Source organism: Prinia subflava, chromosome 4 (assembly GCF_021018805.1).
Source record: "Prinia subflava isolate CZ2003 ecotype Zambia chromosome 4, Cam_Psub_1.2, whole genome shotgun sequence".
Lineage (NCBI taxonomy): Eukaryota > Metazoa > Chordata > Aves > Passeriformes > Cisticolidae > Prinia > Prinia subflava.
The window spans coordinates 24678893-24699325 of NC_086250.1; the positions used below are offsets into that span (position 1 = coordinate 24678893).

General features: G+C 40.1%; 2 protein-coding genes across 6 annotated transcripts in view; both read right to left on the reverse strand.

Annotated features, from left to right (window-relative positions):
- Positions 1-20433, reverse strand: part of LUC7L2 (LUC7 like 2, pre-mRNA splicing factor) — a 42717-nt gene that overhangs the window by 11090 nt on the left and 11194 nt on the right. For all 5 annotated transcript variants that reach the window (XM_063396098.1, XM_063396097.1, XM_063396100.1 and 2 more), the window contains 2 exons: positions 20163-20257; positions 53-151 (listed from right to left, as the gene is read on the reverse strand). In XM_063396098.1, coding sequence (XP_063252168.1) covers positions 53-151; positions 20163-20257 — 194 coding nt within the window. The remainder of the gene's footprint in view (positions 1-52; positions 152-20162; positions 20258-20433) is intronic.
- On the reverse strand, positions 5507-13451 carry LOC134549945 (transcription initiation factor TFIID subunit 4-like). Its single transcript, XM_063396095.1, has 2 exons — positions 12743-13451; positions 5507-8467 (listed from the first exon to the last, which is right to left on the reverse strand). Exons 1-2 carry the CDS (start codon positions 13316-13318, stop codon positions 8321-8323), a joined length of 723 nt encoding a protein of 240 aa, XP_063252165.1. The 5' UTR covers positions 13319-13451; the 3' UTR covers positions 5507-8320.

Here is a 20433-nt window from a genome sequence, read left to right on the forward strand (position 1 = left end):
CCTAAGTACACAAACGAATGCTTTCTCTCCACCAGTAAGACAAAATACATACATCAAGCTCAAAGAAGAAATCTTGATCTTTGGACGCTATTTCATAGTCTGCCCTTAATGCCAGGTCATGCACTTTAAGGCATTCTCCAAGGTCCATTCTCTGAAAAGACAATGGCAATGTGGTTTAACTTTTCAGAAGTGTTATGAGGAATAAGGTTAGCATGATTTTCTTTAACAGTCAAATATTCTGAAGCAAGTCATCTCATCTGTGGTAATGAGAGTTTAATAAATCTGTAAGATGATACCAGGTCTTAAATGCTGTTTTACTAGAAGTTCAAAAAAGTGACTGAAGTGGAACATCATGTATTGAACTTAAACAGTTTAGTAGAGCCAAGTTCCATTAAAATAACCAGCAATTAAATGGTCAAATTCTTGACCCGAACCTGTCTGCACACTCCATGATAATGTGTTTCTGTTATATTCATCACCTGAAAGAGCTACAACCACAGCACCACGGTAAGTGCTGCTTAAAAAACACTCTTGAAGCATTTTAAGTAACAAAACCAAAAATCAAATCCCCGCAAAAAGTTTTGTGAATGAGGGAAGATGAGATGAATGTTGGACCATGTTCAAGAACCACGGAAGAAAAAGTACAGATATTTCTCTTGTAATCTAAAGCCATTCTAGAAGTGGCAGGAAGGAAGCATGAATATAAAAAGTACGTAGGCTGCATCAGTTATCTTGGATACAAGGCCACTGAGGAGAGTGTCCAGAATCTTACTGGGAAACAACTACTGTTTTTAAACTAAATTTTGCACAGGAGACAGTAAAAAATCTTAATTCAGTTTGTTCATGGCAAGTCTGGCGACCAAGACAGAACAAGGTGCACTTGACAAAAAACAAATGAAAGAACTCCACCCACAGACAACCACTAAAAAACCAAACCCAAAACCATTAACCCCCCCCCCAATCTGTAATGTAAACAAAACTGAATAAACCCAAAGCAGTGTCTGGAAAAGCACAGGCTGATGTATAATCATTGGGAGTGATTGTTATTTACAGTACTTAAAATCAGCATGGTGGTTTCAGTTAAGTCTGCTCTTGGCACTGCTCGCTTAATATTAAGAACTAATAATTTCTTAACATTGAAAGCACACGATGAAAATTAAACTCTGATGGAAAAGGTTGTTACTGTTGTAGTTTAATAATTTTAAGCCCAAACCTAACAAAGTAATAACTTGCATTGTGAGTTTTGTAAATAGCAGATTATTGTTAACTCAGAATGTGCTGCAAGCCAAATGCTTGTGAGTGAGGGTTTTGTTGGGTTTTTGTTTGCTTGTTTTTAATAAATAAAATACTTGTATTTAAGTAAACAATCCAAGCCTCATAAGTATAGTAAAATAAACCACAAGTATTTCAGTCTTCTCAAATTTTTACTTAGACTTCCAATGAAACCAATAAAGTAATTTTTATGGAAGCTAATTTCATACAGAAGTTTCAGACAGAGAAAAAAGCCCCCATATTGGTAAAATAAAGTATTTTGAACTTGAAAGGTTTTTTATAAACTGCAGTTATTTAAATCCCCTTCAGTGACCATAAATCTGTTTTCTGGAAAACATTTTTTTGCAATAGGGAATATCTGACTGCAATGATAAAGGAAAAGATTAGCTTCTCCTTTTGCAACTATACAGGACCTCAGCAATTTTGCTAACTGATGCAAATCCACAAAGACCTTGAAGCTGAGCAATGTATTATAGATGTCTTTTTCCAAGTCATGCTGCCATTATTTAAACAGAAGCATTTTTTCAGGAAAGTACTTCAATACTAGGGGAGCAATGTGTAAGAACTTTAAAAAATTATCTGAAAATGAGACATTTGAAAATTATCCTAAAATTTTGAAAAGACTGATTTATGCTGATTCATCTCTTGTACTGAATAAGGTCTTTAAGGCTAAAACTGTAAAACTCAAGGCCAATTCTGTTTTGAAGTGAGGCACTAAGGTTATAAATGCATAGATCAGGTTAGTGAGACACTTCAATAGGTCTGAATACAATGACAAAAGGCCTGAAACAAATCCACCACAGCACAAACCTTCTCTGCTATTTTAAGATGCAATCTGCATACATTTTGAATAAATGCATGAAATAAAATTCCATTGCACACTAAAACCCTCCAGAATTCACATAACACTACCATGACATGCTGCTCACTTTACATGTGTTTTATGCATCTTTCTCTCTATTTTGTTGGATTTAACCTCCAGAAAACAGTACATTTTCTGATTTCTTTGCCTCTTACTGGGAATTATAAATCCAAAGCTGGAGGTAATTAGTCTGAGCCCAGTATTACTGCTGAGACACATCCTGTCCTCCCCTTATCCCTGTACTGTGCCACTCCATGCCAGCACATCTGCCTGTGCTATTGAACACAATCTGGGTAGTGACTGGGTAAAAAATTTCTCAGCAAACCAAATACAGAGGCAAATTTTTCTGCCATGTACTTTTGTCCAACTTGTTGGGCAGCCAAACAATGTGCTGACAATACGTAGAGGACAACAGAGTAGCGGACTTAAGAAGCTGGGGTCTCTTAGAGTATCAAGGTAGCAAATCTAAAAGCTGTTGTAAACCTTCAGTAATGTTAGTGGAAATTTTGGGGGACAAGGAGTATGTTACAGAGGATTCCTTTTTGTTAGATGTCTCAATCACAACAGAAGGAATTTTGGCTCCTCCTTCCCTCCCTTAACCCAACAGGGCGGCCTGATAAATACTCATGTGGCATAACAGGAGCAAGAACAAGCAGGTACAAAAGAAAAGGATTCTTTATCATTAGTTCTGCTGCTGCAAAAAAATTACATCATTGTTGGAACTGCTCCTTAACACAGCCTATACTAGTCCTGGGTAATCCTTTGAAGGTCTTCACAGAAATATTACTACGCAATGTCTTTCATGAAAGTTCTGTTAGCAAACCCCAGTGTAGAGAGATAGAAAAAGCCCACCATGTTTGAAACTCTTAAATAAGTTTGCATATTAAACTATATATATATACATACATACATATATATACACATGTATGTATGTATATATATAAAATATAAACACAAAAACAGGCTAAAAATCACTTCTGCTGGTGTAAGTTATGCAACATCTGGTAAAGACAACTCATCTTGGGTACGATTCATTACTGTAAAAAGTCTATGCTGGATCATGACTGCCAAGAACCTTAACAACCACAGAGCAGCTTGTAGTATAATTTGGCTCATATGGGTAGCTGCAAAGTAGACGGACAGCAGACAAAAATGGACCAAAGATACAATAAGACAGTATTCTCCTTTTCCACAAGTCCACCTTGCAATTTGGTGCCAAGACATGCCCTCCCCACAGAGGCAAAGAACAAGCAATGCCAGTATGCCATTTAAATATCAATCACAGCCGAAACAGAAGACTGCTAAGAGGGAGACTCATGCTCAGAGTTACTGGAAGGCTTAAAAAGAACAAACTTACACTGTAAATACATTGACTTTCAGACAGACTACTTAAAAGTCATTTACGGAGCAGTTCAGATGAACAACAGATAAAGAAAGGTGAAAATATCCAAGTCCCCAGGCTAGACATAACTTCAGTTCATTGAGCAAGCTAAGCTGTGCTCTGGGTCTTTTTGCAGTTTTCTGCACTTTTACTGAAATTAAAACCTGAAGAAAAGCCTATACATTTGGAGACTCTTCATTGCAAATGAAAGTTATTGCTGAAGATTAGGCTAGGTAACTACATACAAAGCAGGATATCAGGAGTCCTTCTGTTATTGCTGAATTCTGCTTAACAAACTAGTGCCTTCTAGTACTTGCTGACTATTTTCTGCAATACATTTTTTATTTCTTAGTGTAAGATGGGCAATTGAAGCTGTTTGATTTCCCAGAGCTGAGTTTAAAAAAATGGTCCTTCATCCCAAAAAACTTTGTATTGAAATGATTTAGTAATCATTTTTGTCATCCCATCACAAAATAGAATGCCTTTGGTATAATAAAGAAAAATGGAATACATACATTTTGTTTACACAGTCCTGATTCAATCAAATCAGGTAAAAAAATATTATCACATGACTTAAGTATGAGTTGACAAGGAAGAGCTGGCCAAGGATCTGGCAATAGAGAATCTGTAGCATTTATGTGCAAAATAAATGTGCACTCTGAGTAACTGACAAATAACTGAATGGGAAACTAAATAGGAAACTGATGTGATGCTATTTCTGGAACATGAAATTAGGGTGGGGTTCCCCCCCCCCTTTCTTTTTCAGCTCTTGAGCTACCTACCTACAGCAAAATTCTGATATTAACATTTTCATAACTGCTTCAAGTTCTTTGCCATCAGAAATTTGATTACTGAATACACTCTATACAGACTGCAGAAAGAGCACAGAAAAGCTAAAGGTACTTAAAACACAAAGGGATGATGAGCCAAGTGGGACAAAGTAGCACAAACTATCAAATACTTCTAAAACAGCAGGTATCTTTTAATCAGGTTTTTGACAGGAGATAATCTGGGCAGTGTTTATGTAGATATTTCTTTTTAGATGTAAAGATACCAAAGCAGTTCACATTCAGCAAGAGAAGAATTGTTTGTTTGTTTCTTTGCTTAGAAAGATCTGACATTGCTGAAAATTTTAAATTGGAGGAATTAGATCTCTTCCTTTACCAAACTGTCAAGGCACTACTAGGGGTCTGTATGAGAACACTTATTACAGATAAAAAGAAGCTGAAAACAGACTGTTTGCTGAAGCCTTCCGTATTATGGAACTCATTCTTCAGCTGCACTACCAATATTATTTTGAACAGATTTCTAGACTTTTGATAAAGCCCACCCTCTCATCCTTGTAGGCAACACATATTCAGAAGGGGATTTAAATTCTCTGACTCCATGAACAGTTAACTTTTGTAGGACTTCACTAGCAAGAAAGAAATGCTGAGAAAAAATTATGCAGAAATTTTTAAGTTGAAGTCTTCAGTAACCACTGAATTCCAAGTATCTTCTGAAGTATAATACTTCTTAAAAGACATTTCTCCATGTTACCATATTCTCACTTCTAAAGACTTCAATTTCTTAGAATAAATCTTCAGTACTGTGATATATGCCAATAACTCGCTTTTTGAAATTTATGAAAATTTAATAAAGAATAAAAATTGGTTACAAAAAAATTAATACAATAATAAAATTTTAAAAAGTTTTCAGAGACAGGACAAATAATGAGGCAATAAGAGCAAAGAAAGGTAGCCCGGGTCTACCGTCCCCTCTCCTCTCAGACAAAAGCTGCGAGAAAGAAGGGCCCCGTTAGAGAGAAGCATCTCTATTTTTGAGGACAAACTTTGATGATTATGCATACTTTATCTAAGAAAAGCCCGTTTGCCAAGAGCCTTTTGCAAAACCCCTGGCGTCTTGGAGTCTGGCTTAACCAGGTGGCTTTGTGGATTCAAGGAGATATACAATGGTCTCGCTTGACCAGGGTAGATTCAAGGAGATATGCACGGTCTGGAGTGACCAGGGTGGTTTCAAGGAGATATGTATCTTTCCCTCTGAAACATCCAAGAGGGGTTTTTAGTATGGCTTGTTGTAATTGTTCTCTCTGTGTAGAAACCTCTGGGTTATCTTCTCTTTGCTCTTGAGCTAAGGACAATGCCTTACACACAATTCTTACTTAGATTCAATGTTAAAAACTACATTTACTACATTATTTAAATGTTAATATTGCATAACTTTTCTACCTAGCATATTACATATAGTAAATATCTGCGTAGAGCCACACACCCAATATGCCTTTTTCACAATCCCTCCTCTTTCTTTTTATAATAAAATTGGCTCGAGCGATATTTACTGCTCTCTTGCATCCCTTCTATGTTCATTTTCTTCATAAATCAGTCTGGCTTCCTGGAGGGGGTCTGCTACTCTGTTTTGTTTCCTTAATACCATTATCTTTTGTACCGTTTTTGTTGTATCCATCTTTTGATCCAAGGTCACTAATTGCATACCTTGAACTACACTAGTGATTAATCTGATAAAACAAGGGATCAAACAAGGGAGGAATATTAAACCAGCTGTAGCACATAAGAGGAAAAAACCTAGTTTCTTCCACCATTCTATTCCTAGCACATTATCCCACCAGCTGGTACTTAGCATGGATTCCCACTTCTGGACTGGTACATGGGCGATTTTTCTGATATCATTGACTATATCCAGGACAGCTTCTCCATTATCATCTATTTTTAAACAACAATCTGATGTATTGAATTTTCCACAAACGCCCCCTTCTTCAGCTAATAGGTAATCCAGTGCTAACCTGTTTTGGTACACAGCGGCTCTGATTTGAGTTTGTTGCCTGGATATTAATTCCATTGCACTACCAGTTTTGTTTGTTATTATCTCTACGACTGCTTGAAGCCTTATGATACGGTTTAACATATAAATGGGAGTTCGATATCCCCAACTCCCGTCCTGTGCCCAGGTGGCTGGTCCGTATGTTTCCAGTATGCGTGCAGGGGGCCACTCATCCTCTCCCCATTTTTGGAATCCTCCAATTACATCTCTCTTGCTTCTTTTTAGATCCTCATAAACTGGTATCCCTAAGTGATCCCCTTCAGGTCCGGGCAAAAGAAAAAATCCTGGTTGTATGACACCCAGAGTACAGCTCCCTTTCCACTTGGGAGGGAGTTTTGGATACGCCCTTTTCCCACATATCCAGAACAAACCGTCTGGAGCTTTCCAATAGTCCAATTTTTGCTCATCCATATTCTCCCAAAATTTAGAAATCTCTGGGATGCCAACATAAGGATTCTTTCCTGTATCATTACATTGAAAAAGCCTGATTTTATTATTATATTCACAATTTCCGTTTTTTTCTTTTTTCTGGGTCCAGTACATGGTAGGTTCTTCTGGGATCCACCATACAGAGGTTCCATTACTAACCTTGTATCTTTTACAGGGAGTTTTTCCTACTTCACGGAGGAACTTTTTTCCTTCACGCCAAAGACATTCCTCCCCTATGACTACTGAACTTAAAATCCATCCCCCTGGCCGATTTTCTCCCTTTATACTTGTTTGGTTCCACTTAAGGAGCTCGATTGGGCCTAAGCTGCTGCCTTTCCATGGCCATTCTTCTGACATCAAAGCCCCTCCACAGACCCAACAATTGGTTACGTTGAGTTCCTTACTTATTCTTTCTCCCAATTCCACAAACAGATTTTTACCCATCCGTGAAATATCTATTTCTTTCTCCAGTTGTTGTTCCAATTTCTTATACAAACCATCCAGCGAGATTGGTACAGGCTTTGGTGGTGGTGCAGGCCTAGCTTTTTTGCTTATCAATTCCTCCTTTACCAAATCCTTTGTTTTACTCCCAGTAATGTGGGTGAAACACATCCATTTCTCCCCTTTTGCACATTCACTTCCCCTCACATTTTCCGCCATCCAGTACTTTTTCCCATTGTGTATGCAGTTTCCCAATTTGGAAGGGTTATAACAGTGACTGTTGATATGAGTGTGAGAAATAAAGAAGGAGCCTCGGTGTCTTTCCATATACAGTTTTTGGTAACACCTGTAGCATGGCCTGGTCGGCATCCCAAAAGGGAAGAGCCAGAAAATGAGTGACAGAACCAGCAGAGGTCCAGTATGGCTTATACTCCCACCTCCCATGCCTATGGGGTTGCAGCCCACAGCAGGTGTATGTGATCTTCTCGGTGGCGATTACAGAGGCCAATCTGGTCTTGCCCTCTCCTCTATTGTCACTTTCTCTTAGCTAATTTCCAGGCAAATCGTTTTTGACACTTCTTGACCGTGGTCTCCCACTCTTCCTCAGCTATCTCCCATTCAACAGGCACTAATAATTCCCAACCACACAACCAAGTTATTATTTCAGTAGCTTCAAGTTCTGCTTGGATAGGGGGCTCAGGTGACACTCTACACTTCATGCAACGAGAGCGTCGTTTGTGTGAACTACAGTACCAATTTTTCCCACAGCTCAAACACTTACATTTACACCAACCAGCATGTCCAGTATTTGGGTGAATCAAACAGGGTATTTGGCTTGGCAATGTATGAGGTAATTCCCCCTCCTCTTTATATAAATCACAGGCTAAGGCAAAAACACAGGGGTTTTCTGTCCGAAACAATCCCGATCCTCCTGTCTGTGGTGGAAGTATTCCTCCCCAGGGAGGGTACCGGAGGTGTCTCAAAGTTTTCCCAGGTGGTATTTGAAACCACTGGTGCAAACTCGGTCTAGCTTCCCAGTCTGGTGTGATCCTGTGTATGTTTCCTGGATCATGCGGATCTCCCCAGTTCATCACCTCTCATTTCCGTTTTAGGGTTAATTTCGTTTCACCCGGTTCCGATGATATTGTCCACTCCTTAGGCTTTTCCACAGGTCCTTTGATTCTGCTGGCGTGGATCCACCCTCGTTCTCTGGTCCGGACCGCCGCCTCGGTCGTCAGCAATACCTGAAAAGGACCTTCCCATTGTGGAGTTAAAGATTGTTCTTTCCATGTTTTTACTAATACCCACTCCCCTGGATGAATATTATGGATTTTAAAGTCTAAAGGGGTGGTTTGAGGGATTATTCCTTTTAGTCTTAAATTCTCAAGGGTTTTTGCAATTGTGTTAATATATCCCTTAACACTCCTTTCCCCTACTTCATAAGTAGCATTTTCATGTTTAGTGGTCAGAAAAGGTAACCCAAACATCATTTCATAAGGTGACACTCCCAGATCTGATCTGGGTTGTGTTCGAATTCTCAGTAATGCTAAAGGCAAGCATTGTACCCATGACATTCGGGTTTCAACTATTAATTTGGTTAAAGTTCTTTTTAAAGTTTGGTTCATCCTCTCTACTCTGCCCGAACTTTGTGGGTGCCATGGGGTGTGTAATTCCCATTTTATCCCCAAGGCTTGAATTAATTGTTGTAACACTTTTGATGTAAAGTGTGTTCCTCTGTCTGAATCTATTCTATTAACCATCCCATATCTTGGAATAATTTGTTCCAAAAGGGTTTTACTTACCACATTAGCAGTAGCCTTGGCAGTGGGAACTGCCTCCACCCAATGAGTTAAATGGTCTGTTATTACTAATATATATTTCCATCGCTGAACTTGAGGAAGTTCTGTAAAATCTACTTGGATACTTTGAAATGGTCTAAGGGCTAATTCCCGACCTCCCCGGGTGGTTTTCCTCATTACTTTCTTATTTATCCTTTGACAAGTTATACATTTTTCAGTTACCCTTTTTGCTACCCCATAAATCCCAATGCACCCATAGTTTCTTAAGAAATGATCACACAAAGCCTGGGTACCCCAGTGAGTTTTTTGATGCATGTCTTCTAATATCCTTCTAGTAAGTATTTTATTGAGTAATTGCCTTCCATCAGGAAGTTTCCATTTCCCTGATTCATCTTGTTCACCTCCTATCTCCTTTAACTCTTTTTCCTCAGTTTCACTGAATTTTGGAATTTCCAATTCCTCCTCGTTTGTAGTTAATATTAACATTACTCTTTCCACTCCATTCTCTGCTGCGTCCTTTGCTTCTTGGTCTGCCAAATTATTTCCCCTTACTTCTGGAGTTACTCCCTTTTGGTGACCTCTAATATGTACTACAGCTATCTCTTCAGGTAATTTTAATGCTTCTAAGACCTCTAAAATGAGCCCTTCATGTACTAATCCTTTTCCTCTTGAATTAAGCAATCCTCTTTCTTCCCAAATTTTTCCAAAGGTATGTACTACTCCGAAGCAATACATGCTGTCAGTGTAAACTGTACCCTTTTTATGTGCTAAGTGTTCTAGTGCCCTTTTTAGAGCATATAATTCACAGGTTTGAGCTGACCAGTTTGAGGGTAATTTCCCTTTTTCAATAGTTTGCATGTTTTTCCCATCAACTACTGCATATCCGGACATTCTTTTTCCTTGTAGGCATCTGGAAGAACCATCCACATAAATTATTTCCCCTTCTAAAAGGGCTTGGTCCTCAAGGTCTTCTCGAATCTTTGTCTGGTATTGGATAATTTCTAGACAATCATGTATTAAGTTATCTGTTGGTTCCCCATATAAAAATTGAGCTGGGTTCAGGCTTTTATTTACTTCTAATGTCAAATCATCACTGTCTATCAAGATCGCCTCATATTTTAGCATCCGAGAGTCTGTCAACCATTTTTCAGCCTTTTGGTTTAACACATTTCGAACTGCATGAGGTGTGCACACAATTAGTTTACCTCCAAAAGTCAGTTTACGGCTTTCTTCAACTAGGATTGCAGTAGCTGCTATAGCTTGAATACACACTGGCCAGCCATGGCTCACTGGATCCAACATTTTTGATAGATAAGCCACTGGTTTCTTTACTCCTCCCCACTCCTGAGCTAGAACTCCATGAGCCACTCCCTTTTCTGTATTCACATATAAATAGAAGGGTTTTGATAGTGAGGGTAAACTTAATGCTGGGATTGAAGCCAGTTTTGACTTCAGTTTTCCTAATTTATCCTCATCTTCCTTGTTCCATCTTATATCATCTCCCTCTGTCAACTTTTTGTATAAAAATTTTACTGCCTGTGTGTATCCTTCAATCCATAATCTACAATATCCCAATAAGCCGAGTAGTTTTCTGATTTCCCTTTTGGAAGAGGGAGAGGGAAGGGATAATATTCCTGCAATCCTTTCTGGGCTGAGCTTCCGGTTGCCCTTACTTATTAAGTGTCCAAGATATTTTACCTCTGGTTCCACAAATTGTAATTTCCTTTTTGATACTCTCAATCCTTTTTCTCCAAGAAAATTTAAAAGCTTTATAGTAGCCTCTCTGACTTCAGCTTTTACTTCTCCTGATAGCAAGAGATCATCTACATATTGGATAACTTGTATCCCAGAGGGAGTGGGGAAAGTTTGTAATATGGTTTCTAAAGCTTGTCCAAATAAGTTTGGAGATTCAGTAAAACCCTGCGGCAATTTTGTCCATCTTAATTGCTGCTTTCTCCCGGTTTGTGGGTTCTCCCATTCAAAGGCAAAGATATCTCGGCTCTCCTCGGCTAATGGGCAAGCCCAAAAGGCGTCTTTAAGATCCACTACACTAAACCACTGATGCTGGGGAGGGACCTTACTTAGGAGAGTATACGGGTTGGGAACTACTGGATATCTGGTCCGAGTTCTCTTGTTCACCTCCCTTAAGTCTTGTACCAGTCTGTAACTCCCATCAGGTTTCTTTACTGGAAGAATGGGGGTATTATGAGGAGACATACAGGGTTCTAGTGTACCATCCCTTATCAGTCCTTCTATTACTGGCTTCAACCCTTCCCGTCCCTCTAATGAGATAGGATACTGACGCACCCGTATGGGACAATCTTCTCTTTCAATTTTAACTTTTATGGGGTCAATATTCAATCCTCCTCTATTTCCTTCAGCAGCCCATACCTCCTTTTTAATTTTCTTTTCATCCTCCTGTTCTAGTTTCAGTATTTTAGCTGTCATCTTCCCATTTTCTGGTATAACTCCTATTCCTAATTTTATTTGGAAGTCTCGTCCCAATAAATTACTGCCTGCCCCCGGGACCAGCAAAACATCTCCTACCCAAAATCTAGTTTCTCCCTCTATTAATACATTTTTGATGACTGGAGCAGAAAAACTTTCTCCTTTTGCACCTACTACCTTTACAGTCTCTTTACTTACTTTATAACCTTTGGGAATATCTATGAGACAAGTTTTTTCTGCGCCAGTGTCTGCTACAAATTTCACTTCCTCTCCTTGGGGACCCACTTTTAGGGTTATCACAGGCTCTAGATGGTATTTGTCCCCTAAAAAATAGAGCCTGAGACTTCCCTAGTCACTTTCTGTATTCATCTCTTTGAAGATTTTCAGATCTTTTGCCCGTTTAGGGCAGTCCCTTCTATAATGCCCTTCACCTTGACAGAAAAAACAGACATTTTTGGAATGCCTCTGTGGCTTTGTTGGTGTTGGGTTTTGATTTTTTTCCATTCTCCTGTCTTTATGACCATCATATTTAGAAGCAGTGCCTGTGTATCTCTGATTTTTCTGGAAATTGCTTCCCCTCATAGTAACTGCCATAATTTTTGCCTGTAGCTTAGTTTGTTCTTCATCCCTTCGAACATAGACTTTTTGAGCTTCCTTCAATAAATCATCTAAGGGTTTTCCATGCCAATCCTCAATCTTCTCTAATTTTTTTCTAATATCTGGCCAAGCATTTGTAACAAAATTTACTCTCAATAAAGCTTTTCCCACTTCAGTTTCAGGATCTATTCCAGAATATTGTTTTATATTTCTCCTAAGTCGATCTAACCATTCAGTTGGGGTTTCTTCTTTTCCCTGTTGTATTTCAAAAGCCTTTTTAGCATTTACTCCTCGAGGGGCTGCCTCTTTTATCCCCTTGATTATGGTATTGCGATAATCATTCATACATTTCCTCCCTTCCTCATTATTCTGACCCCATTCTGGAGGTTCTGTCGGCATTATGTCTTCTCCAGAGGGTCCCTGGGGATGCTCTCTATTCCATATTTTTACTCCTGCTGCTCTAATCATCTCCCTTTCCTCATGAGAAAATAATATCTTAATTATGGATTGCAATTCCTCCCAAGTATAGATATTTGGTCCCAGGAACTGGTCAAGCTGTTCAGCTGTGCCTATGGGGTCTTCCAGAATCCCTCTTATTTCCTTTTTAAAACTCCTGACCTCAGAGGAGGTTAGGGGAGCATTCACGAAACCCGTTCCTCCCCCTCCCATGGGTACCTCTCTTAGGGGAAATAGCCCAATTTCTTTTTCCCATTCCTTTTCTTTAGTTTTGTTTTCATGTGGTGAGTAATAATCAGGAGAAAGTTGCTTCCTAACTGCATTTCTAGTATTTTTGTAAGGGGCATCTGGCAGAGACAAAGAACTCTTTTTAACCGTAGCGGCAGCGGTTTCCATAGAGACGATTCCCCTAACAGGAAGTGGAATTCCTGGAGGACTCACCATAGAATTTTGGTCCTCCCAAGTAACTATAGAGTTTGAGTCCTCCAGAGGAGGGGCATGGGCGGGGTCTGCTACCGGAATTTCCGAAGGGGAAGTCATTTCCTGTCTACTCCATGTGGCTGGGCTGCCCACGCGGCCCATGGCGGCTGGGCCTGCCGTCTCCGGCACAAACGGGGCCGCGGCAGCAGCGCCCGGCATCGCCGGGGCCGGGGTCGTCGCCACGGTCCTCGGAGACGGGACCGGCGGAGACCCGCCACACGCTGGCAGCGAGGGACTCGCCGTCCCAGGAGGGCTAGGAGCCGCAGATGCCTGCGGCGCCATCACCGCGGCGGACGGGAGGGCTGGCGATCTCATAGCCACAGGAGAGGCGTGCAAGGGTCGGGCCGCTGCTGCCGCCGTTTCTGGCGATACTATTCCTGCGGCTGGCGGAAAAGCTTGGGGACCTGGGGTCGCGGGGGAAAGGGGCAAGAAACGGGCGGCCTCCGCGAGCCGGGAGAGGGTCTGCTGCAATTACTGGCGGAGAAAGGGAAGGGAAAGCCTCCCCCGCCGCCGCCGCCGCGGGCGAACCCGCCGCCGCCACCGGCGGAGAAAGGGAGGGGAGACCTCCCGCTGCCGCCACTGCGGCGGGCGAAAAGGCGTGCGGACCTACAACTATGGAGGAAGGGGTCAGAAAGCCCGCTCCTGCTGCCCCAGGCAGACAGGGAGCCACTACTGGGGGCGGGCGGGGGAGGGGGCCCGGTGCCACCGGGGCTGCCGCCCCAAGCGGACCCACGCCCGGGACGGGAACCGGGGCGAGACCACACGACAAGCCGGGACCCGTGGTATACGCGGGGGCAGGGACGAACTCCGACATTGGGGCCGAGGGAGACCTCCCGCTGGGTCCTGACTCTGGCAATGCAGGCGTGCTTTGAAAAGGAGGGGGTAGAAACTGCAGAGGGTCCCATTCCTTTTCTCTCTTTTTCTCCTGTTCCCCTTTTTCCTGTTCCCCTTCCTTCCCTTTCCCTGTTTTCCTCCCTTGCTTTGTTCCAGGGGTTTCTGCTACTTTAAAAATCTTGATTCTCCTATAATCTCCAGTCCAACAGGCCGCATAATTTCTTTCTTCTAAATCACTCTGTTCCTTTGAATTTATAAATTCATTTAAAGCCTGACAAATCCATTTTTCGAAGGAACCATATCTAGGCCAATAAACGTGATCAGATCTTATTTTCTCTCTTGGCCATTCTAGCATACAGAATTGTATCATCTTTATTTTATCCTTTGTCCTTGTACAAGGGTTTTTTTCCCAATTATTTAACATGATTCCCAGTGGACTGTCTGGAGGAATTTCTGTGGATGGTTTTTTACTTTTTCTTTTCTTCCCTATCTTCTCTTTACTGGATTTCTGTCCCATTTTTCAATATTCTCTCTACTCCAACCCCCCTTGTCTCTGTTCAACTTCCCTTTACCCCCACAAAAGCTACTTTTTTCCTTTCTCTCACACTATTTCTTAATACAGTTTACTTTCTCTGAGGAACTATAATAAAGTTTAAAATAAAAATTTACACTTTCTATACTTTCATTCATCCACATTCACTCCACCCTATTTTCCACTTATTCTCACACACAACCAACAATCATGACAACAACAAGGTACCTTTTTTTTTTTTTTTTTTTTTACACAACTTTTACACTCTTTAAAGAGTCCCTGGCCAGATAATGTATTTCACAAACCTTCAATCTGGCAATGTTGGGATTTCTCTTCCCAACCCCAGATGTCTTGGGTTTATTTCATAGATTCTGCAGAATTTAACATAACCCTGGATGTCTCAGAATTTCTCTCCAATCCAGCTGGTTATCAACCCTGGGTGCTCTCAGAATTTTCCTCAACCCAGCTAAATTCTGGGTGTTCTTGGAATATTTCTTCAACCCAGCCGATTATTAAAATAACCTGGGTGTTCTTGGAATAATTTTCCTCAACCCAGCAAAAGCTTTTAGGGTTCCCTTTTCACACACTTCTTCCCGGGGGGGGTTTCTTTCACTCCTTTTTACCATTCACTTTCGTCCCGGTGCTGGCCGCGTCCCTCGCGGGACAACGGAACCGCAGCGTAGGGGACTCCGCTCTCGCTTGGAAGGTCCGGGTTTTACCCCAGCCCGCCTCTCAGACACACACACTTTCAGCCCCCGTTCCGCGCAAAACGCTGCCACCCCCAATCCCAGCAATTCTTACCACTCCGTTGTCCTTGGGTCTTTATTCTTCGTGCACACTTTGATGTTAGGAGCTGGTTACCGCGGTTTTTAGGGAATTCTTTCCCTTCTCTTTGCCTTATTGTCTCCTTTTGTCCTTGGATCTTACCCCTTTCTGGGGTACTTAGCGAGGACCAGAGCCGAGGCCGCCTAATGCAGGCGGGACGCGTCTTCCTGGTCTCTAATCCTCTCACAGCACCCACAGTGGGGTATTTTAACCATCCTCTGCTACCAAATTGTGATATATGCCAATAACTCGCTTTTTGAAATTTATGAAAATTTAATAAAGAATAAAAATTGGTTACAAAAAAATTAATACAATAATAAAATTTTAAAAAGTTTTCAGAGACAGGACAAATAATGAGGCAATAAGAGCAAAGAAAGGTAGCCCGGGTCTACCGTCCCCTCTCCTCTCAGACAAAAGCTGCGAGAAAGAAGGGCCCCGTTAGAGAGAAGCATCTCTATTTTTGAGGACAAACTTTGATGATTATGCATACTTTATCTAAGAAAAGCCCGTTTGCCAAGAGCCTTTTGCAAAACCCCTGGCGTCTTGGAGTCTGGCTTAACCAGGTGGCTTTGTGGATTCAAGGAGATATACAATGGTCTCGCTTGACCAGGGTAGATTCAAGGAGATATGCACGGTCTGGAGTGACCAGGGTGGTTTCAAGGAGATATGTATCTTTCCCTCTGAAACATCCAAGAGGGGTTTTTAGTATGGCTTGTTGTAATTGTTCTCTCTGTGTAGAAACCTCTGGGTTATCTTCTCTTTGCTCTTGAGCTAAGGACAATGCCTTACACACAATTCTTACTTAGATTCAATGTTAAAAACTACATTTACTACATTATTTAAATGTTAATATTGCATAACTTTTCTACCTAGCATATTACATATAGTAAATATCTGCGTAGAGCCACACACCCAATATGCCTTTTTCACAAGTACCAAAACTAGCAGCAGTCTTTCTTATTAAATGAGATATTTCAATGTTTACATAGCCTGACTATAAAATATATTAACACTGAGGTTCATAATCATGCTGAAAGTAACAACCCTTCTCCCTTCACCTCAATAAATTAAACCTATTAAAATGGAATGTGATACAATCAGTTCACCTTCCTGATGCTGGCCAAAGAAATTAAGAACACACTTCAGGAGACTGACATGACCACTTGACATGACAACAGTGCACTTTACAATTCATCACCACTGGCTTGAAGGCTTCAAACTGAGGTAGCTTATGCAAGCCTAATTTAATTTGATTTGCTAAGATGAAGCAGTTCACATGATCAAATCAGTCCTGAACTGAAAAGCTGATACCCTCAGACACAATGCCATATAACAGCTTCTAATACTTTTTCTAGAAGTACAACATAAAATCACAGTTATACCCCAAACCACAACTTTTAAGCATACAAATAGTTCCAGAGCCAGTGGGACTACTGCCAAATAAATATCAACTACAGATCGAAACTTGTTACTAACATCTATCTTACACACGTGAACTATCTACACTTCTCTTCCACAGTAAAAGGAGGTACAGACAATACATTCAGTGAGCCGAAATGGATTCAGCCCACCATGAGAGGGACACCCATAGGCAGGTGAACTCCATCTTTCTTGAGGCTCCACTGCCTAGATACCTTCTCACTTCAGTGCAAGCTTTAACGCCCAGCTCCTCAGCAGAAATCTAAATTTAGATGTCTTAATCTGGAGCTGAATTCCATTCCTAGTAAGATTAAAGTTAATAATATATTCAAGTATATTGCTAAACCAAGGTCTTGATTAATGTGGTTTTAGTCAGTAAGAGTCTTGAAGAGCTGCATGCAGTAAATTTAGGAGTATCTAAAGATATGCTTAACTGCAGGTGGAGCCAAGAGAGTCTATTTTCAGGTCTGTAATAAATAAGATGCAAGAAGTAATTTTTCTCAACAAATACACATAAATATAAATTCAGTTCACTGAGCAGATAGGAGTTTCTGAACCATCGTTTGAAAGACCACATCTAGTAGTTGTGAAACTTTTTTCATCAGGGAAGCATAATCAAGTTGATAAGAAAGCCACATTAGTGCAAAAGTGTTGGGATTTTCAGACAGCTGCTGGGTTACAACTATTCAGGACACTGCTACCTAATAATAGCCTTATTAAAGGTATTAGTTTAAAATCTTCCCACCTTGTCACTTTCCTTAGTACTCTGCTATTCATTCAGAAACATACAAAGATAGAGAAAACACACACATCTTATAAAATCTGCAGAAGACAGCAGACCCTACTTACATCCAGAGAACACGGCTTCACAGGTCATACCATTATGGAGGTGTCACCTGACACTTACATATGGAGCTTCAGTCCCCAGTCTCATAATATGGATAAACAAACATTTTTGTAAATAAAAAAAACCAACCTCAAACCAAAACAACCAAAAAACCCACAAGTGTTATCATCAGAAATCATGAAGTGTAAAAAAAAAAAAAAATTGCTAGGTGTAAGTAGGAAAATTATCCAGTGTCTCACCAGCCAGGATTTACAAAGTCTTACTAATTTCTCATTATAAAACTTTCAGCTCAAAATGAATGAGCAAACTCTTAAACCACTGACTTATGTATGCAAACTGGTGCCCAAGTGATCATTGACACAAAATCACCTCCACGAGGCAGAGACACTTCTGGCTGCTTGACTTGAAATTTGCAAGTCTACAAACCCAGAAACCTAGTGCACACATAAAAAAACCATATCCATAAATAAAATCCCTAAACAAAAAGTACACACACACACACTACCTTTACCAATACATACTGCAACCTGAGAAACATGGGAGTTTTTTTGTCAAGGGAAATCAAAGCCTTTGCAGAGTTTTGGGAATTTGGCCATTAATGAAAAGAACACACTAAAATAACAGGGCCTACTCAGATAAGTCACTTTGTCTTGTGTTACCTGTGAATGTCCTCCTTGAGTGCCTTTGAAAGAGTGGGTGGACTAGAGACATATACAAGTCTGCATTTTGCAGACAGGAACAGTAATAAACAGTACCTAGGAATTGTAGATCATCTTGTGACACACACACACAAAAAAAGACAATTCATATCCAGTATTTTACTGATCATCTAGTCAATGTAGAGACTTAACCTCATAAAATGTCCCTAGAGAACCTACTCTTTCAGGAGCATTCATGGACTTGAAGTAAAGAAAAAAGTCACTCAACTTTTGTTACTACAGGTCTTGAATGTGAAGATGCATCAAGACCTTCCTATCAAAATTCTGGAGAAAACTTCACAGTAATTTTCTAAATCAGTGACAGTAGGTGTTCAGTAAGACTCCATGTTTCCTGCCCTTTAAAAAACTGCTATTAAGAGAGAAGGTCCATTCCTGCAGGTGTAAACAGAACATCACATGGCCCAGACAAAGCCTGCGCCTTTTGAATCCCCTTTCTACTACTCCCACTGAAAGATTAAACTAGTCATTACTTTACTACACCCTGATTTACACTGTGGAACACATTTTCTTGTATATTAATTGCAAAAGGAAGGAAAAGACTGATATTTTCTAAAGAAGCAGTTTCAGTATTCCAAGAGCCACAGCAGAATCTGGCATGAGGCTGAAGAAAGCTTCCAGTGAGGACTTAAACCGTGTCTGATGCTCCAGCCTATGTGACAGATCTGCCGTGTAAGAGGAGCTACTGCACGACACCTAGGACTTTTATAGTTCTGAAGATAAACATTTCTCCACTTACAGCTGTTACAGAAGTCTTTGTTTACAGAAATTGGACCCCAATGAAAAGCTGTCAAATGAATCTTTGACAAGTTTCTTCTTGTGGATTATGCCTTTGTATACAATGCCTTTGTATGTTTTGATAGCACACCAGTATGTCCCAAAGCAAGAGTTATTTTGCTCACCACACAACAAAAGCACCATCCAACATAACAGACAGGTGAAAAGAAACACATTGTTCTCCCTTTCCGCCCATTTTATTTGGACAGTAATGCACAAAACGGTTCAAAATAAACCCATATATACATTGATACACAACACTACTTCAAATAATCCTTCAGATTAATTTTCCAGTACTTATTTTGCTCAGTGCCAAAGGGTAACAAAATGTGCCAACATCAGTGAAAAAAGGTACTCTAGCAGCATTAAAAACAGCAGATACATGGGACTCTGTGTATCATCATACTGTATCTCTCTACTATTAATTATTCTAATAATCAAATATTAGATTAAATAATTAACGAAACAGTAGTCACCTGCCTTTCACAAAAAATAAGCTACTTTAAACATGGATCACAAGGTGAAGCGCAAGCACACTGACAAAGCTACTGGCAGCTATCAAAACCCCTTGTTTCCTATGCTCAGGTAGTGGAATTTCTACTAGAGTGTGCAGAAGTCCAAGTCAAACAAGTTACTAATATGCCATAAATGGAGATTTAAAAATTGCTTAAGAATTTATGACAATGGCACAATAACTCAATATTGTATAGTGTCACTATCATATTAAACGTATGTCAACTTTCAGAAATTTAATTAACTAAACTTTCAATTATTTTCATTAAAATATTTCTGAAGAGAGAAAAATCTCTGTACTTCTCTATACAAATACATCTGTGGAATACTTTCCCACTATAACATACATTTTTAAGAAAGTAACGTCATTATGCATACAATATATTTTATTTCTTTCTGTTACTTGCAACTGTACCACCATAAGCCCACTTTGCTACACCACAATTCACATATGTAATGTTATGGCTTTTCATGTTATAGTAAATGATGAAATTTAGGTAATAATTAGCATACAGAACAGAAGAATTCTAAAATTTAACTTCAGAACCCACAGATTAGTTATTTATGAAAGTTCCTCTGAACTACCAGAGAGTGCTAGATAGTCACTGAAAACCATAAAATTTAAGGAATTACTACAAATAAATATAATTCAATTTCTCCACTTATCTAAATAAAACACAAGATTTAGCTACATACAGTTCCAGAGAGCACATCATGAGGGCAGCAGTTGAGAAGGTGGCTCTTGCACACTCGGTCATCACTGAATTTGATTCGCTGACGGGTCGTGTCACCTGCAATATAGAAATCAGCACATTCTAGGTCAGAAATCTGTGGTAGTCAGACATGTTCTGCAGGTGACATGCAAAGCATTAACAGTGCCCTGTCAGATACTGAAGGTCTATGGAAACTAGAAGTCAAAACACTCTATGCTTCTTTGTCAAATAACACCAAAACCACAAATGTATGT